This window comes from Elgaria multicarinata, chromosome 4 (genome assembly GCF_023053635.1).
Source record: "Elgaria multicarinata webbii isolate HBS135686 ecotype San Diego chromosome 4, rElgMul1.1.pri, whole genome shotgun sequence".
Taxonomy (NCBI): domain Eukaryota; kingdom Metazoa; phylum Chordata; class Lepidosauria; order Squamata; family Anguidae; genus Elgaria; species Elgaria multicarinata.
Genome location: NC_086174.1, coordinates 146,420,578 through 146,442,022, shown reverse-complemented (window position 1 = coordinate 146,442,022; position 21,445 = coordinate 146,420,578). Strand labels below are relative to the sequence as shown.

Below are 21,445 nucleotides of genomic sequence, written 5' to 3'. Positions count from 1 at the left end.
GAGGCTCTAGATACCAGATGCAACTATCCAGTTTCTAGAGGCCCTAACAAACATTTATTACAATGAGTTCAAGATTTAGGATACAGCTTCGCTTACAAGCAGAATGGAAGTATTGGATTTGACTTTTATGCAAGGATGTAAATGGACTATCCATATGTGGGCTGCAATCCCATGTGGACTTACTAGGAGGTAACTCCCATTCAAATCAGAGGGATTGACAATTCAAGTAAACATGCATAAGATTGCACTCCCAGTGACATATTTTGCTACGACTATTTTATATGACATAACATTTTCAACCTTGATTCAGTTCCCAGGAAGAGAGACATGGCATGGGCATGTAATGCTTCCATTTACTAGAATTCCGCCCCCCCCCCCCCGTTTTGGTATTTCTGCACTTAAGTCTTATTAAATGGAGTTCCTCCTGGAAAATACAAATGGTTGTGACTTCTGAACCATGCGCTCACGAATACAACTGCATTCTTCCTGTAAAGGGACTACAATTCTAACAGAAGAGGGAGGTTACAGCTGGTAATTAAATATCAAATATTTAGTAATAATACTGAAATTAGGAGTTCGGGTTTTGATGTTAAAAACCACGTATCTCTCTTTTATTAAAAATCATTACTCAAGGGCAAAGGTAGCTGACATTATTTAATATGAAATCTTCACCCTGATTAATTGCTTACTGAATCTTACATGCTGATGTGTAATTTGAAAAATCATACTTTGTTTGCACTTTTCCAGTATAATAATGAATCGTGCCTGTCATCAGAAAAGTTATATCAGCAAACTTCTTCCAAATTGTGGATCCAAACGTTATGTCAGCTATTGTTTATTGTTTATTTTTTTTACAAAAATACAGGAAGCTTTCATTTGATTAGGCCACATTTTCTCAATCCTATGTGATTAACTGCAGTACTGTATGTATTAAGTGGTCAATTGCATCGTCAATATGTTGTCCAATATGTTGTCAACATTTTTGTGCAAAGAGTTGATTACCACACTTCAGTATTGTGCTCTCCTTCAGTTCATGCAACATAATATAATGTCAAGACTGAACTACATGGCTTGTCACACAGAAAACGAACACGACTGATACAGAATTCAGTATTAATCCGAAAACTCGTTACTTGCATCTTTTAATACCACAGCACAATTTTATGGTAATCTATTGAATAAACAGTTACTAAGGAAGTACTACATTGGGCCTGTTCAGACGACACTTCAGGCTCTGGGGTTAGTGAAACTGTCATTCTCTGGGGTTAGCACTAACCACAAGCCGTGCTGTCATACACAGCAATAGATTGTAAGCCTATGCGGCAGGGTCTTGCTATTTACTGTTTTACTCTGTACAGCACCATGTACATTGATGGTGCTATATAAATAAATAAATAATAATAATAATAATAATAATAATAATAATAATAATAATAGAGCCACTAACTCTGCTGCAGACAGTCCGACTGTGGTTAGTGAGTGAGAACAGTTTAGCAAAACGCATTGCACAGACACATTAAACTCTGCTGCTTAACTGAAAGCCTTAACCAGCAGGGTTTAAGATGTCTTCTGCACAGGCCCATTAAGTATAGTTTTATTACTTGAAGCAAATCTACAAAAATAAGTTACACAAAAGCACTCTGCTGAGACACAGCTACCAATAGATGGGGTAGAAAATACATATGGGGTAGAATGCAAACAACATACACACAAAGCAGAGGTCAAGAAACACCGAACACTGTATACCACAATAGCACACTGTGTTTCCATCTTCCCTGATACAAATGGGGAGTCATTTTCTTAGATTAGCCACCGCACAGCAACTCTCACGGCAAGGAATATACCCTAGAACAAACAACCAGGAAAACGTTTTCACTTCCAGACATGCATACAATAGCCTCCATTAGGTATAGCTACAGAATATCCAGTAAGAAATTTGTGTGTTATCCCCCGCAAAAAAATTTTTTAGTTTACCTCTTCCCTACAACTGAATGCATGGAAGATTAAACTCACACCTCTGTTCGTTATTGATTTCATCATAGCAAGAAAGTATACCAAGAGTCCTACAATGTAGAAAATAAACAAGATCAGCAGGACTCTCATTTCAGTTAAGTGAGTAAATCAGTAATAGTTTATCATAGTTTATTTAATAGTTTAGCACTGGATTCATGTAAGGAATTAATCATGTGTGATATAACTCTAATTTTCTCCTATAACAACTAATATATCCAGACTATTCTAATGTGAAGTGTATGGGCTGGCTTTGAAGATAGCTCAAAAACTTTAGGTGGTGCAGAACACAGTCACCTAAGTGTTGGTGGGGGCAAGGCAGTCAGATCATATATCGTGGTTACTGGTGCATTTCCGGGCCAAGTTAAAGTGCTGGTCCTAATCTTTAAAACCTAAAAGAGTTTGGGAGCAAATTGCTTGAAGAATATCGGCCTGCTTGCACTTTTAAGATCAGCAACAGAGGCCCTAAACCACATATGAAGCCAGTTGGTTAGACAAGTACATGACAGAGGGCATTTTCCACAGTGACCCCACACTTCTAGACAGGGTTGCCATCGAGGGTTCTACTGCAGGGTTTTAGGAAAGCCCTCAAAACTGACCTGTTTGCACTTCCCTGATTATGCTGGAGGTTTTTATGCTATACATTGTTCTTTTTATCAAATGTGTGCTGTTTTATTGCTGAATCTATTTTATTCTTGTAAGCCACCTTGGGAGGGCATCTGCCCTAAAAGGCAATCTAGAACAAAGCCCAAATTCATAACAATATCTCAGTTTAATGAGCCAAAATATGCAAGAGCCTTTGGCCCACCCCTGCCTGCTTCCTTTCTCGGTGCAATGCAATAAGCCAAGTAATCTTCAATTAACCATAGTTTCTAGTTACATCTGAAGTGGGAAACTATTCTTACCAGGTTAGGAACAAGCGAGGGTCTTAAATCACAGGTGAAGATGATTAACTGCACAAGCATAAGTCTCATTTATATCTCCAAACAAGGTCATTATCTCTTGTCACTTGCTCAGACATTCCAGTAGATTGGATAGTATCCATTATTTATTTTATTTTATTTTATTTCTATACTGCCCAATAGTCATTTTGTATTTCTAGCAATGGGATTTTTGAAGAAGAGTTACCTAGGATCAATGGCACATGAATTACCTGAAGACTGGAGGGAAAAGACCCCTCTGAGAAGCAATTTAGGTAGTCTAGTTAGATAGAGGGTACAGATTTGTTTGCACGAGCAATAGCTCCCATGAAAAGCCTGCTTATAAGAGCAGTGTAATCTGTTCACATCATGAGTTATTTGTACAAATGAACCAATGGATGGACAGATGGAAACAGGTCTATGTTTCAGGGGCATGAACCCTACCTTTCTAGAAATTTTCAGGACATGTGCTCTTTTACAAGATTATACATGAAGAGCTGAGAGGACGGAACTCCTGAAAACCTAGCAATAAAACAGACTACATTTTCCCTCTGTCAGATATATATTCCAGGGCTTTCTGACATGAAATGTAAGTATAATTTGCTGCACAGTTCATGGGGCTTGCCCTTAGGGGAAATCTTCAGTTATCTGTTTTGTCCTCAGGCAGGTAATAAAGTTTATCAAAGAACCTCTGACAGATGTCTGATTCCTTCTATTCCAGACTGACAAACTTTAACAGGCATATACTGTGCAGAAAAAAAATGTTTTCCTTTTTTTGGTCTGCAGGTCAAATATTTTATGCAAGCCTATTCATTTATAGTAATAGCCTGTGTCTAGGCAGTAGAATCATACCTACGAGTAAAAACAAAAAAAGTAAGAAATCAAGCACTGGGTACTTATAATTGATGTGTATTATGAAATTAATTGAGATTCCAAAAGTTAAGTACTAAGAAAAATATTCAATGCTTAGAAACATATTGTGTACCAAAGTTCATGTTCAGAAAATGTTACAATGAATTTTAAATGATCAAATAGACTGGTTCTTGGAATACAACTGCCATATGACTGGAGACTGGTGAACTATAAAGCTAGTTGTTCGCATATAATTTATTTATTTATTTATTTATTTATTACATTTTTATACCGCCCAATAGCCGAAGCTCTCTGGGTGGTTCACAAAAATTAAAACCATCATAAAACAACCAACAAGTTAAAAACACAAATACAAAATACAATATAAAAAGCACAACCAGGATAAAACCACGCAGCAAAATTGATATAAGGTTAAAATACAGAGTTAAAACAGTATAATTTAAGTTAAAATTAAGTGTTAAAATACTGAGTGAATAAAAAGGTCTTCAGCTGGCGACGAAAGGAGTACAGTGTAGGCGCCAGGCGGACCTCTCTGGGGAGCTCATTCCACAACCAGGGTGCCACAGCGGAGAAAGCCCTCCTCCTAGTAGCCACCTGCCTCACTTCCTTTGGCAGGGGCTCACGGAGAAGGAGAAGGGCCCCGGTAGATGATCTTAAGGTCCGGGTAGGTACATATGGGAAGAGGCGTTCCTTCAAACAACCTGGCCCCAAACCGTTTAGGGCTTTAAATGTCAATACCAGCACTTTGAATCAGGCCCGGACCTGGACTGGCAGCCAATGAAGTTGTAAAAGGACTGGCATAATGTGATCTCGCCGGCCAGTCCCTGTCAGTAAACAGGCTGCCCTGTTTTGTACCAGCTGAAGCTTCCGGACCGTTTTCAAAGGCAGCCCCACGCATTGCAGTAATCCAAACAAGAGGTTATCAGAGCATGGATAACTGTAGCTAGGCTATCTCTGTTCAGATAAGGGCGCAGTTGGTATATCAGCCTAAGCTGATAAAAGGTGCTCTTTGCCACTGAGTTCACCTGTGCCTCAAGTGACAGTTCTGGATCGAAGAGCACCCCCAAACCATGGACCCGATCCTTTAGGGAGAGTGCAACCCCGTCCAGGACAGGGCAAACATCACCTCGCCGGACAAATGACCCACCCGCTAACAGTACCTCCGTCTTGTCTGGATTGAGTCTCAGTTTGTTGGCCCTCATCCAGTCCATGTAATGACAACTCAGCAATTTACAAACCACTGGATTGTTGTGCATGAGCAGATGCACTGTCTGTAGCATGCCCATTTCTTTCACTTCACCACACAATCTACAATCAGCTCCTTCATAGCTTATGCATGATGTGCAAACCCAGAGCTTTGGGTTGTTTAGGGACTAAACAACCCAGCAGTTAACCCAACAACCCACAGTGAGGCTGTGACCCATATGGGACTGCCATTTTGTATATCCAACCCTCACTCAGGGGTTGTCATGTTGCACGAACTCAGCGCACATGGGTTATGCAAGGGTAGAACATCCTTTGCATAACCCTAAAACAAACCACAGGTTTAACCCTCACATAACCCATGCTTGCTGAGTTTGCATGACACAACAATCCCTGAGGGGGGCTAGATATGTAAAGTGGTACACATGGGCACCACAGTTTATCATGGATTAAATAAATCACAACGAGCTGTGTGGTGTTGTGCAACCAGGGAAAATAGGGAAACACTGCTGAAGCTATGTTTGAAACTCTACCACTGCTTTTAATGTTGATTTGGGACATGAGATACCCTATGTTTGGGAATGGCAGCAACAGCATCAGTATGGAGTTGAATGAGGAAAGAGGAGTAACATGCACAAGTGGAGTTAGAAGAAGGCAGGCACTCTTTAAGCTCCCATTAAGATGCTGAGTGATTTCGCTCAAACCTGAACCAACAGGCACAGAGTGGCTTTCAAAGTGAAACAAAATGTATCTTCTCAGCAGCATTTACCGCACCCTTATCTCATGGGAAAAGAGAACCATCAAGGCTGCTAAGCCATAAACCAGAATTTATGTGACAGTCACCCCTGTATGTATACACTTCCTTGAGGAGTTGAGCCACGCATACTATATACATTATAACTTTTTCCAAAAGGCAGAGCTGGGCAAAGACAAGACTTCAAACTCTTTCTCCATCAATGTACATTGATGGTGCTATATAAATAAATAATAATAATAATAATCTCTAGTACACATCATTATGAGTCTACTACAATTCTCACTACATCATTTACTTTGCCAACAGCATAGAACATGCTTTGTGCTTACACCAAGCTAATATATAATTTCATATAAATATAATTCTGCAATATAGATATATTTGAAAACAACAGTGACCTGTAAATACTTGTTAATTTTCAGGAAGGAATGTAATAACGCTCAACTCCTTTGTCTCCATTGGCATGTCCATATAAGGAAAGAATTTCCAATATATGCAGTCACTGTTGCATTTTAAGCTTTAATTATATGGAATAAATGCAGGCACTCTCTTCGTCATAGTCATTTTATTTGCATACCACTTTTCTGTATACATTACACTCAAAGCAATTCACAACAACACATGACTAAAACACAATACATCCATATAACCCAGGATAATCAGTATTTTTCTCTTTCGTATCCAACACTGAAAATGAGCTTCTTTCTCAGTCAAATTCTGGAGAAACTACAGCCCACCAAGGTGATGATTCAAATCAGAGTCATGCACACTCAAGCCTACTGAACTTAATCAGCTTAAATATGCTTAAATGTGTGTTAGTTTTCTTAAGAAACATTAAGAGACTGGTGATATTGAAATAATAGTACAAGTCATTTTGATATATTAAAATGTAGAACAATGTAGAAATATCCAGTCAAAGTTTGACAAGTTTTATGTCCCACTGATGTCAGCTGGAGAGTTGAACAAGTGCTTAAATCCCTTCCATCCAAATCATGTCAAAGTGATCAGCTTTGCACCCATATTGTTTATCTCCTTGAGTAAGGAAAGGGTTCCTATAATGTTTCTTTACCAAAGGCATTTCAGAGAAAACATGGCTAGGAAAAATGTATATACTCCCTTTGCTTTTAACTGGTAAGAGTGCTTTAAGTTTAAAAGGATTACTGTTGAGCTAGAAAAATATGACAAAAAGCTTTACTGTCAATATTAAGTAGGAATGATCAGCATTTATGGGTAATGACTGAAGTGCTCTTTAACAAGATGAAAGTATTAAGTATCTATGCAATTCCAACGCAGCTCTCTGTGGAATAAAATTGAAGTCATCACACTTGCCATAAAAATGAGGACTCATCACACAATTACCCAAAAGGCAGGAAGAAACTTTTAAAAATACATAAATACTATAGTCTTTCATAACTACTTTGAGTTTCCTGATGTTTTAGATATATGTTTTAATTACCTTTTTTGTGTCCCTCATTAGTTCTTGCGTACTTTCAAATTGTATAGCTATACACACTGAGGATCTTACTACAATAATCTAGATTCACCAATACAAAGACCCAGTAACATATAATTCCATGATATAGCCAGTCAACTCAACACAAAGCTATTGTGAAAGAATGTATGCTGGTTAACAACTTGAGCTAGAATTCAATAAGAAGAATTCCTCTCCATCCACTTCCCACCCCGCAAGGAATTAAAAGCTATTTTTACATCAACTTGAAGAAAACCTTATGTGGAAGCTTTTACTGGTGTTCCAATGTTTGTCTATTGTACGTGGTTGACACTATTCATTAAAAACAAAAAGACTACTGGTTGCATGTAATTCAAGAACTGTAAGTGTCTAAACATTTATTTGTGATTCTATAACTTAGTATAACACAGTTACTACTTATATATTGTAGATGTTGCTGGGTCTTTGTGGATTACTTCCAAAATGTAACATAATTAAAACCAAAAGGATCAGATGAAAGAGGTAGCTTGCAGATGTCTTACATAACACATAGTTTGATAATGTGGTATAAAATATGGCATATGTAAGAAAACCAGTTCCCAAAATTGCATCTCTCCTACACATTCTGAGCTGTCAAATTCAGAGCATGTCGAAGACAAAGAGGAAGAGAATGGGAGTCAAAGTATCAAATGCACAACATTCCTTCACAAACACTGGACCTACCTTTGGAAGAAGCCATACATTTCTGTATAGTTCCTTATGTATTTCTGCTACCCACCCACAACCAACTCAAGGTCACTGACCACCCTTTCTGCTCCTTCAGGGCTGTAGGATCTGAGAGCAATAGATCTGACATTCTCCACTCCTCACCCCACCACAAAAATGATAGTAACCTCATTAACAAATACAATTAGGTTCGTAAATGAAAGAAATGTTCCGATTACTTTACTCTTTTGTTACCAATGTGCTCATAGAATGCACTCAAAAACCAAGTGTACATATTTATCCCAAGATAGTGAATCTGCACTGCTAGCAATCACACTAGGCCAATGCTTAGAGAATTCTCAAAACGTCAAGCAGCCTTTATGTTTTAAACTGATATTTCCCCCCTCCATTTGTAGACTGAGAACGTCAGGTCCTTTTAACTATAGCCAGAAATGATGCTTAGAAAATCTGACTACTACTATTGCATTTGTAGGATTTCCAGCAGAGAAACCTTCCTCCCCTCCCTCATTTTTTTTTCCTGTACAAGCAAGATGAGCAACAGAAATGCCAAAAATCAACCACAGGTTATTTCCCCCCCCCCCGAATTGTTGAGACAGCTTTCAGAGCTACAAAACAGAAAGCAAAATAATAAAAGGTTCATAAGGGGAGGGGGGAGATGTTACCATTTCTCTGAGCAATAGAAGTAGTGACATTATCATGTGCCAAGTTATTCTTTTCCACCAGTCAGTTAGGATTCTCCTTCAAACACATATTATACAGCAGCAATCAGGGATACCAAATGATTCAGAAACTAAACACTCCTTCCTGCCCCTTCAACCTTTTTTCCAAAATTGAACTCCGCGAAATTAACCTTGGGGAAGATTATGGGATTAAATCAGATTGCAGTGATTTCAAAACTAAGAGTAAAATCCAATGTAAGTCCTACTTAAAGTAAACTCACTGAAAGGAATCAGGCTTAAATTAGTCATAAGAATGTAAGAAGAGCTATACTGGATTAGACCAAGGTCCATCTAGTCCAGCATTCTGTTCACGCAGTGGCCAGCCAGATGTTAACAAGGAACCCACAGGCAGGACATTGAGTGCAACAGCACACTCCCACCCATGTTCCCCAGCAACCAGTCTACATAGACTTAGTGCCTCTGATACTGTAGGTAGCCCATAGCCATCAGGACTAATTCCCATTGCTAGCCTTCTCCTCCAGGAATTTATCTAATCCCCTTTAGAAGCCATCCAAATTAGTAGCCATCACTGTATGGTACAGTGTTTTGGTAACAAATTCCATAGTTTAACTATGTGCTGCATGAAGAAGTACTTCAGTCATGATGAACTTAAGTCCCATTAATTTCAATGGCTCAACGCTAAGTAGCACTTATATTGGATTTCACCCTAATTTATTTATTTATTTATTTATTACTTTTTTATACCGCCCAATAGCCGAAGCTCTCTGGGCGGTTCACAAAAATTAAAACCATAATAAAACAACCAACAGGTTAAAAACACAAATACAAAATACAGTATAAAAAGCACAACCAGGATAAAACCATGCAGCAAAATTGATATAAGATTAAAATACAGAGTTAAAACAGTAAAATTTAAATTTAAGTTAAAATTAAGTGTTAAAATACTGAGAGAATAAAAAGGTCTTCAGCTGGCGATGAAAAGAGTACAGTGTAGGCACCAGGCGGACCTCTCTGGGGAGCTCATTCCACAGCCGGAGTGCCACAGCAGAGAAAGCCTTCCTCCTAGTAGCCACCTGCCTCACTTCCTTTGGCAGGGGCTCACGGAGAAGGACCCCTGTAGATGATCTTAAGGTCCGGGCAGATACATATGGGAGGAGGCGTTCCTTCAAATAACCTGGCCCCAAACTGTTTAGGGCTTTAAATGTCAATACCAGCACTTTGAATCGGGCCTGGACCTGGACTGGCAGCCACTGAAGTTGTAAAAGGACTGGCATAATGTGATCTCACCGGCCAGTCCCTGTTAGTAGGCGGGCTGCCCTAAGAGTTAATTTTAAGTGGGTTACACCAACAAACATCATTTTCAAGACTAACCTCTTCCCATCAGGATGTTAAACGACTATCCATATTTTTAAAATGGCAGACATTTAGAATTTACAACATATGCTCAAATTGCCCAATGTCAAATCGACCTATCCAATGTTGTTCTGATGATTAGATTTTAACTTTTTTAAGAATACACTTTGTTCCATGCAATATTTAGGAAAAGAGAAGTCAAACTTACCACCGCCACCTCCAAGAAGAGTTGCATTAGCTATAGAAGAACAAACAGAACCAAGGATTACATTTCCACACATAAACTTGCAGTTTTAAAAAATACATTCTCTGTTAATACCAAAAAACAAAAAGTTAATTAAATTCTTAAGACAACCAATTTTCTCTCTTGATACAAGGACTTTAGGCATTCCACAAACGTTTAAATGTGAAGCTTCTTTCTTTTTTTTACATAGCTGAAGTGAAAGTGATAGACTAAGTTGCACATTAATCTGAAAGGCCCTTAATGTCTTGGGCCTGATGGACATCTCATTGGCTGGAAAAGTTGCTTTAAGCGTTTTCCCCCATTGGGGATTATGGAATTTGAAGTTCAGCCCCAAAAAGTACTGCGGAAACTATGCTTAGACTGCAATCCCATAGCCACTCAACTGGGTTGGATTCAATAGGAGGTACTTCTGCATAGACATGTGTAGGGTTTCCACTGCTACAGCATGAATTCCCACCTAAGAAAAGGCCTCTCCAGAACTTTACCATTGCTTCTAGAACACCCTCCACTGCCTATTACCAGTTCCCCCTTCCCCAAGAAGAGTCTGGCATTGAGCCCTTCAACTGCTGAAGTTGAACCAACAGAGAAACTACCACCACCACCCCTGAGAGCATTTGTCTTTAATGTTCAAAGGGCTCGATTAATTTGGGGGTGAGTACGAGGTTGCTTACTCATCCATAAATAAAACATGAAGAAAAAGTTCTCCATATCACATATTTCACAGGAGATGCCGAATAGGGAGGTGACACAATTGAAAGAAATATTCTAGTAATGATATTTAATGCTGCTAAACTTTAAGAGTAGAAATCTTAGAGCAGTAAAACTCATTAATAGAATCATATGCATATGCATGAACACCCATGTGTGCATTCACACAAACCAAAATACACTTAACTACTGCAGCATATACCAAACCACGACTTCATCTGTGAAGATAACACTTTCACCTCTATATAATCCATCAACAGATGTCTGATCAGTACAATAGTAGAAAGCTTAGAAACTGAAAGCGGAAAGTACTAAATCCTAAAAAATGTCATCTAAATCCATCATTCTGCCATTCCAGAATTTTCCCCTCAGTGTATAGGAGCTTTTGGTCATTTTAACTTAAACTATAATCCTTGAAATGCTCACAAAATCTCCCACACTGGGACCACACTGTCAGTTTTAGAACACAACAACAGAAAAGCACATAACGGTGCTCTTGCGCCATTCTCTTGCGGTCATAATTAAACATGAACACAATGCTGTTACATGTTCACTGGGCATTTCTACTTATACCAGTGAGTTTATTTTACTCGTTGCAAATTTAATTAATTCAGAAGAAATTGCACTGGCAATCTCAAGCAAGAAGTAGCACAGACTAAAACTCTTTCATCATGCATTAGCAACACTTAACTGTGTGTGAAGCCTAAAGGTGTGTTGCCTCCTGCATCAGTGAGGTCTATCCCTGGACAATGGCAATGTATTTCAGGCATTCCTTCTCCCCGTGCACCCATGATCACCTAGGAGGAAGGGTGGGGGAAGAGGAGGCAATGCACAAGTAGTTTGTACAGATAAGGACACCTGAAGCATCATTACATGATGTGCATTTCCACACACAACATGCAATGGAAGTATCCTTTTCTTCCTCCTTTCCCCCAAATGCTGCTTTCACTGGCATTGTATACCAAGTGGGGCTTCCCCGTTATTAACTTCTGCCATTGTAACAAAGCTGCCTCCTTACTGGGCACGCCTTCAAGGGCAACTAAAAAGAACAGGTTAAGGCACAATGTTATGCATGTTTAGCCAGAAAAAAATAGTCCTATAACTCGCAGGACTGGGAGTTGTAGGACTATTCCCTGTCTAAACATACATAGGATTTCACCATAACCTGTCCATTTTAGTTAATCCTGAGTGCATTTAGTTGCTCCTGAATGCATGGATTCTAATTGTAATCTTCAAATTCAGCTACTGGCCTTTGTTTGATTGATGTTTGACTTTTGGGGCTTGCCTTTCCTCCAAGGCTGACATGCACATTTCTCCCCAAAATTTTATCCTCACAAAAACCTTGTGAGGTAGGTTAGGCTGAGAGAGTGACTGGCCAAAGATTACCCAGGGAGCCTCAAGGCTGAATGAGGTTTTGAACCAGCCAAACACTCTAACCATACAGGATTCCCTACTTTACTACTCTTACTGCTCACACATACAACATTTTTGGTCTTAGTGTCATTTTCACCACCATTTTAAAGTAGTTCACCTATACTGGATAGAAACTAACCTAATGACTTGCTTTAAAGGGACATTTAAATCCACATGTATACAATTTTAAAGGTTATGCTATACCTCCCATGGCAGACATTTTCCAATCATGCCCGAGACAGTTTCCCAAATTTCCAGATGTGCCCATGCTTTAAAGACTAGCCTTTTCTGGCAGACCTAACCAGATCAATGTAAAATGTATTGATTCCTGTACTAATGTTGTTCCCCGCCTCAATCCAAAGGGAGAGGCGGGTAAGAAATTATTAGTATTATTAGTATTATTAGTATTATTATTCCTCAGAAAAGTTGCCTAACCCTGATCTATGCCCTCACTTTTAGCACTGCTGCCATCATTTTTGCTTCAGCTGCTGCTTTGTTCAATATATTTAATCCATCAGATTAGATGTCTGCTGTGTTTGTTATAATTCTTCCTAGTGTAGATAGTCATCCCAAATCTATCTTCAGTCCAATTCTATTATGACCCAGTTCGCACATAACAGCGGCAATCGTGGGTCGCATGCCACCACCAGGGTATCTCTTTGGGCAGAAGTTATTCGGATAACTTTGGTTGCTTATCCAATGCTTCCCACATGCTGTCTTGGTTTGCACATCATGGAACAACCTCCAATTGAGTGGATGGAAGCTTGCATATTCAAATGGCAGCAGCACTTACAGCAACAAATTGTAGGTTTATTAACCAAAATGTGAAGACAGGCTGTTTCGTTAAGGAGAGGTAAATTGTTGGTGGTTGGATGTGCAAACTAGCAGATTAAGAAAGGGGTGGGCTTTTGTGTATAATGGCAATTTGCTAAGACAAAATGGACTATGATATGATATGAATGGGGTGGGCATCTTTAAATGCATCCCACTGAAAGTCAGGTTTTTAAGAAGGGAATGGATATTTGCATGCACATCCAAATACACATTCTGATGAATAATGCATTGAAAGTCATGAGCAGGACCTGGATTTGAATGCGATCCTGATATACAACTGCAGCTCGTAAAGCAAGGATTTCAGTTTCCATGGATATTTGAGATTATGAGACAGAAAAGCAAAACATCCCACAATAATGAAGGGATGGGTTGTACACAACCTTAAGTGATTACAGAGAATGTAAGGGAAGGATCGAGGGGCCAGTAGCAAACTCCAGGATTTCAGCCTCAAAGAGCCTGGATGGACTCTCATGGACCCCTGCCAGCCTTAAGAGAAGCTTTCGCCTTGAGAAGAATAAATGCTATTGTTCTTGATACACACATATGCTAATTCTTCATTTCACTATTAGTTGTTATACATGAAATGAATTATTATTAGATAACACAGTATTATCTGATCAGATGGAGAAGAATATGGAAACACAAATAATAAATTCAGTTTAGAATTCTCTATTTGGGTAGTATCCAATTTGCCCACTGTGCTAGTGGAAATTACCGTCAGCACAGGTTAGTGCAATCAGAAATTAGTCAAAACTACATCTTCCAAAATTGGACAAGTCAGTAGAACTCACTGAAGCGAACTCTGTAGATTTGTCCCATTTGAGAAGTGATAGTTTTGGCTAGTTTCCCAATTTGCACCAGCAAGCACTAGTTTCCTGTTGCACTATCCATCATTCCCACAAATGCAGTATGTTTAGAGCTTGCAGGTCAACAGCACTGGTTACTGCCCTTTGTGGATAATGTTGTCAACAAAATAATTCAGTTCAGTTTCAATATTCACAATCAGCTTGGATTTTTGCATTACATACTTGGATGCACAGAAAGTAGAAATCGATTTTTTTTTAGTGGACATACATTTCCACATAGTGAAATATATTTTACAAGTATTGTAGGATTTGTTTACAACAAAGAACTGTATTTCTGCAGTGCCTCTGGAGATAACATGTTTGCGACATTGTACACAATTTAAATGAGCAGCATTGATTACTTTCTCTGAAAAACAGACATTTAAGCACATTAAAAATGCTATTTTTTTCAGGATCATCTTTTCAGCATGCACTAATGGGTTTGATAAATAAATAATTTTTAAAAAATCCACACACCACTGATATTCCATGCAACTGAGCATCTGTTGGTATAATAAAATAAACTTTAGCACTTAATTCACATTGTATTGATCCAAGCTGCACATTCTGAAAAACAAGTCTTTTGTTTATACTATTAAATTGCAGTAGATAGATAGTGTTGAACCTGGATTTTGTGAGAGAAGGAAGGCACTCTTTTGTGATTGGTGAGAGAAAGGACACTTTCTTGTTTCATCAATAAAACATCACAGACAGGTGACAGCTAGCAAGCAGGATACTAGCAATTTACAATACAAGCAGCTAGATTTCCACTTACATGTTTCAGAATATATCTTTACCTGTCATTGGTATTTTGATCGATCCGTTCTCTCATATACCCACAAAAAAACATCCAGGACAAATAAAAAACAACGTGGGAATGTTGAAAACAAGCAACTCTTCTGAGTTCTGCATAGGAAAATCTTAGATAAGGTAGTGGTGATAGCACTGAAAATTAGTTATATATTTTGAACCATCTGTGAAAAATGTAGTTGGCCGACAATATTATTGTATGAATGAATAAAACTTAATTAAATAAGTCTTCCGACCATTTCAAAAGATCACGTCATTGTTAAAAACATACAGGCATTAATTAAAATTTACAATTTAAAACAATATACAGTTCCTATATGATATATTATTTAAGACTAACAGTTAATAAAACTCCTTGTGTTGCGAGATTTAATAAAACCTACTTATTAAGCCATTTTTCTAATTCTTTTTTCCTTATGCTGGCTGCTTTGAGAGCAAAAAGGGCAACCCTCTGAGTCACAAAATAATTAGAACCACGTAGGAGGAAGGACAATTTATCCTTCACTGTCCAGTTTCTCACACGTATTAAAAACATAGATAGATAGATTTGTCTACATTTTGAATACATACAACATTCAAGTAAATAGTGAGCTAGATCTTCAATAGCAGGGATGCCACATATACATAATCTATGGGGGGCGGAGCTGGACACCACGAAGGGTAAGATTTCTTCTTGAGAGACTCCTGTTTGGGGGGGAACTGAAACTTAATTATCTCATTTAAAAGGCATGGGTCGTTAATGAAAATGAAGGAAAATGATTATGATTGCTAAGAGAGGGTGGAAATCCTGTTTTTGGAAGCAGAATCAGCATAAGGATTGTGAAAAGCAGCCCGGTGTCTGGCTGTAAATTAATCAGACGGAACAGAGGGGGGAGCGATGAAAATGAAACTGGCTTTGGAATGTTAGAGCTCTTCTGTCTCCTAGTCTGATAAAGCACAGTGATTTATATTCCTTATCTGAGGAAAAGGACTAATTGGCAGTAAATTCACCCTTTGAAAAGCATCGAAGAAAGAAGTGTTTATCTGCGTAGGAAAGAGACGGTGCGGACTGTAAACGGGACATTGAGTGAGAGTTTTAAATAGATCCATGCCGAACGTTAGAAAATTAAAAAAAAAAAAAACCTGGGAAGGCTGCCTGGCAAAGAGTACGGCCTTCTAATCATAATTGGGCCCGTCTTGAGAAAGTGGTTACAGAAGAAAGTTCACAAAACAGCGGGAGTGAAAGCAACGGATCTGTCAAGATGGCGGAGAAATCTGGCACGGTGCCAACTTCAACTACAATGGAAGATCTGAAGAGGCTGATTTTGGACAGTACAGCAACACTGAGTAAGAAGATGGATGAAAATGATAAGAAGGCGGATAAGAGGATGGGGGTGCTCGCAGACAAGATCGCTCAGAATGATAGAGCTATAAAGATGCTAGATGCTGAAGTAAAATTAGTGGAGAAAAGGCAGGATGTCTTTGAAAAAAGCTGTGAGGTGAAGTTCCAAGAACAAGAATTAAAGCTGATTCAATTGCAGGATCAGGACCGACGCTCCAACGTACGAATTAAACACTTTGTTGAAGAACCAGCAGAGGATTTGAGAAAAATAATACTGAAATGGTTCAATGATATGATGCCTGATCTGGATATAAAAGACTGTGACCTGGAGAGGATCCACAGAGTGGGAGGAGCAAATTACAGAGGAACCAAGGACATTCTTGTGAGATTTGGCAGTTATTATAAAAAGGAGCAAGTGATGAAGAAATTGAGGTCCATGGCTATGATAAAATATAAAGGCAAAACAGTGCAAGTATTCAACGATCTTTGTCAGCAAACACTCCAATGGAGACGCAGCGTTAAGCAAATAACTGAAACGTTAACAAGAAACGCAATAAAATATGCTTGGGGTTACCCTGTTTTCTTAAAGTTTTCATATGGTGGGAGTCAACACAGAGTAACCTCTTTGGATCAAGGCAAGGAGTTGCTGAAGAGTCTGGGTTTATCTAAGGAAGCAAGTCTTGGAGCTGAAGCTGGAAACGGAGCTGAAGCGGGGTGTCTGGGATGGGGTAAAATGTTGAATGGTTATGAGATAATAATACATAAAAGCTGTTAAGTATAGAGATCTTTCCGCTCAGGCGGAGCTCCGCCTCCCCCCCTCCCTTAAGGTAGTTAATGGCCGGAGTGGTAGACTTACGGGGATATGGGGGGGAAGGAGGTGGGGGGATGGGAGAATGGGGGGGTTTAATAGGGTGGGAGGGAGTGAGTTGAAGGGGGGTTTAGGGTTTGTGTTTTTTGTTGTGTATGTTTATGAGTTGCAGAGCACACGGGATCGGAAGAAAAATCAAAAGGGTAAATATGAATAAAAAAATTAAAGTATCAACGCTTAATGTTAAAGGTCTGGGGGCAGTCGTGAAAAGGAGAATAGAACAAATGTTAAATAAAGAAAGATCTGATATAATTATGATGCAAGAAACACACCAAAAACTTGACGGCGTAAATGAAATACGGACAAAGTGGTCAGTTTATTATGAAAAGTCATTGGGGTGGGGACATCAAAAAAAAAATGGAGTCGCAATTTTGATTTCAAAAAAAAGTGGATTTATATTGAAAACTATAAAAAAGGATGATAATGGTAGATATCTTATGATAAAGGGACAAATTGAAAGTGAACAATATACATTAGTCAATGTTTATGCCCCCAATGAGAGACATAGAGAGTTTTTTATGGAATTATTTAAAGAAATAGAGGAGTTTAGGGAGGGTGTCATGCCCTGCATGGAAGTGGAGTCGGGAGATGAGGGGGAGCTGGCAGAGGCTGGACCCAGTGCAGAGGGGCCTGGCTCAGGTGATGAGAATAGACTGGCAGAGGCTGTGGCAGAGCCTCAGGGAGAGGAGCCAAGGCCAACAGGAACCTCTGCCAGCTCTGAGGGCCTGATGCCGGCAAAGACTCTGGAGGAGCCGCAGGGAGCTGAGGAAGAGACGGAAAAGCCCAGTTTCAGCCAGTTACGGGCGGAGAAGGCCACCAGACGCCGGTCTAGCCGTCTCCAACAGAAACGCCAGGCAATCAGAGATCAGCTGCGAAACTCTGACTCAGCACTCTGACTGAGGATAAAAGAGCAGCCGGGAGCCCTGCCAAATTGTCAGAGATTATCTGAGTTCTTCGGCGGAAGCTTTGGCTCTGAGATCTCTTGACCACGCACCTTGCTCCAGATACCGAGTTCCTGAACCCAGCCTTGACTCCCGGACCCCGTGACCACGCCTGACGACTTCTGGAATCCTATTGCGACCTTGGACTGCTTTTGACAACGTTTTGCCCGTGCCTGCTCCCGTGACTCCTGGACTGTATCTTTGGACCTTGCTGACCGTCGGCTGTGCTTGACCTTGGACTGAACTACTGTGCCTCCGCTTTGTCACGCTCCCTGGACCTCGGACCGGACATTGACCTCTCTGTAAGCTTGCACCTTGCCCTACTACGTCTATTTACTTCTCAAGCCCTTTTCCCCTTCGTTTGCTTTCCAAGTTTGTAACTGCAATAAACTCACTGTTGCTAAGATACCAGCTGTGCTCATTTGTCTTTGTCAAGCCATTTGGCGGCTTTCCCAGACAGAGGGGCATCTTATTTTAGCTGGGGACTTTAATATGGTAATGGATAATAGAGTGGATAGATCAAACCCCACTAATGTGGAAAAGAGAAATAATATTACTATATTGAATAAACTAGTAAAAGAAAAAGATTATGTAGATTGTTGGCGTTTACTGAATGGGTCGAATCCGGGCTTCTCTTACTACTCCTCAGTTCATCATACATACTCTAGAATAGATTATATATTGGTTTCAAAAGAGTTTGCAAGTAAGGTATGTAAAATGGAAATGGGGGTAATAAAAGTAACAGACCATGCATTGCTAAGTTTAGAGTTTACAGTTAGAAAGAATTATAAAGAAGCGTTTAGGTGGAAATTAAACACAAAACTTTTGAAGTACAATATAGTGGTAGAAAAAATGCAAAGAGAACTGACAGTGACTTGGGAAATTAATGAGAAGGGAGGAACGTCAAGGGCAGTAGTTTGGGATACCATGAAGGCAGTAACAAGAGGGATATGTATTAGAGAAATGTGTAATTTAAGGAGGCAACAAATAGCAGAGCAGGAACAATTGGAGGAAGAGATTAAGAAATTGGAGAAAGATTATTGGCAATCTAAAAATAAATATAAATTAGTAGAAATACAAGCAAAGAAAAAACAATTAGAAAATTTAAATTTAGAGGAAGTTCAGAAAAATTTAATATATATGAAAAGGGAGTATTTTGAAAATAGCAATAGAAATTCTATATTGCTTGCCAGGCTCACACAAAAGGAAAAAGCCAGGAATGGGATAGGAATTATTGAAGGATAAACAAGGGAATTATTGTCATACAATGAAGGGTAAAATAAAAAAATTTCAAGAATTTTATCAAGAATTGTATAAGGGAAAGGATACTCAAAAACAGAAGTTGGAAGCTTATATGGAAAGTATATAAAGAAGGGAATAAAAATAGAACATAAAGAGTTAATGGAAAAGGTAATAACTCAAAGAGAAGTAGAAGAAGTAATTGAGAATCTGAAAGTGGGTAAATCACCGGGGGTAGATGGTCTAGGCTCAGAATAGTATAAGGTTTTTAAAAAAAAATTAGTACCAAAAATATTGAAGTTGTATAACTCCATATTGGAAGGAGAAAGAACACCAGAATCATGGGAACATTCATTAATAATTTTAATACCAAAACCAGATAAAGATTTGACTGTCCCTGATTCATACAGACCTATTTCATTAATAAACAGAGATGCTAAGATTTTTTCAACTATTTTAGCAAGGCGGTTGAATAAATTTATAGAGGAATATATAGGGGAGGATCAATGTGGATTTGTAGCAGGTAGACAGATGCCTAATTTAGTGGGAAGGGTTCTAAATGTAATACAGGTGATAAATAAGTCTAGGGTTAAAGCGGGAATTCTGGCATTGGATATTTTCAAGGCTTTTGACTGTTTGAGCTGGTAAGCTCTAAAGATGGTTTTAAATAAAATGGGATTCGGAAATAAATTTAAAGCTATAATAGAACAGTTGTACTCTCAAAATACAGCCGTAGTGGTAGTGAATGATGGTGTGACGGATAAGATACGACTAGCCAGAGGGACAAGGCAAGGATGTCCACTCTCGCCGATCCTATTTGTAATGGTAATGGAATTACTGGTGAATGCAATACGAGAAGATGAGGAGATTGAAGGAATAGGTAGTATGAAAAAAATTAAACTGAATATGTTTGCAGATGACACGTTGCTGACTATTAAAAATCCAATAGAAAAGATGGGGAGAATTAAACAGCAACTGAGAGAATTTGAGGATGTTACTGGGTTAAGAATAAATTGGTCCAAATCAGAAATGATGTTGCTTAACTATACTAAAAAGGAAGAGAAGGATTGGGAAGGAAAAGGAAGAGAAATGAGAGTTAGGAATCAGATTAGATATTTGGGAATAAAAATTACGCAGAAGTTAGAGAGCTTAGAGAAAGAGAATTTAAATGTGTTAAAAAGAGAGATTTTAGCAAAATTGGAAAAATATAAAAGATTAAACTTATCCTGGTTTGGAAGAATAGCATAAATAAAAATGAAGATTTTAGCAAAGATTAATTTTGTGTTTAGGATGCTACCAATAAAAATTTCAGAATTAGAGATAAAAAGTTGGCAAAGTATTATAAATAATTATTGTAATGGTGATAAGAAAGCGAGGGTAAATAAAAGTAAATGGTATTTAAGTCAAAAAAAGGGAGGATTGGGTCTCCCAAATATTAAACTATATTATGTAGCTAACAGATTAAGACATATTGTGGAGGCAATTACAGGAATAGGAGAATTAGATTGGATGGAGGATAAAACTACAAGTAACATAGAGATTAATCTGGAGAATGTATTTTTTAGGGAAGGGGAAAAAAATGGGTAGAAAGTATAGATAACCCGCTTTTGAGGTCTCACTGGGAAATTTGGAGTAAATATAAAGGGGAGCTGCTTCCGAGCAGATCCCCTTTATCACCGGTAATAATGTTAAAGAATTTCCCGGAGGAATTAAAGAGTAGATTAAGTAAAGTTTTAATAGAAAAAAATAAAATGAAATTAAGGGAATGGTTAAGAGGAATGAATACAAGAGAGGATATGGAAGAGGACTTTAAAGATAAAAAATTAACTTGGTTAAATTATTGGCAATTAGCACAGTGGACTAAAAAGTGGGTAAGAGATAACGGAGATTGCAGAGAATTGACGAAGTTTGAGGAATTAATAGTTAAGAAAGAAAATTATAGGGAGAAAAGAACAGTGTTAAAAGGGTTGATGAGTGAAATATATAGAATATTGGTGGAGAAAGGGTTGATGGATAATTACTTACTTTCTTTATTGCGATCTATAGATCCATAAAAAGAAAACAAACAAACAACAAACAACCAAACACAAGAATCAGACATGAAATCATACAATTAGAGCTATTATCAACTTTAGTCTAATACACAAAGAGCTCTAATCTTGGCCGCCACTGTAAGAAATTTAGCAACAGCCAAAGTTACACTTGAAGACTTATCTTCCAACAGAAACTTAACATAAAATTTGCCTGAAG

The 21,445-nt window shown here is 38.5% G+C and overlaps 1 protein-coding gene across 4 annotated transcripts in view; it reads right to left on the bottom strand.

Moving 5' to 3' along the window:
- MACROD2 (mono-ADP ribosylhydrolase 2) overlaps positions 1-21,445 on the bottom strand; it is a 1,544,544-nt gene that overhangs the window by 1,290,357 nt on the left and 232,742 nt on the right. For all 4 annotated transcript variants that reach the window (XM_063125349.1, XM_063125348.1, XM_063125350.1 and 1 more), the window contains one exon: positions 10,181-10,210. In XM_063125349.1, the coding sequence (XP_062981419.1) occupies positions 10,181-10,210 (30 nt within the window). The remainder of the gene's footprint in view (positions 1-10,180; positions 10,211-21,445) is intronic.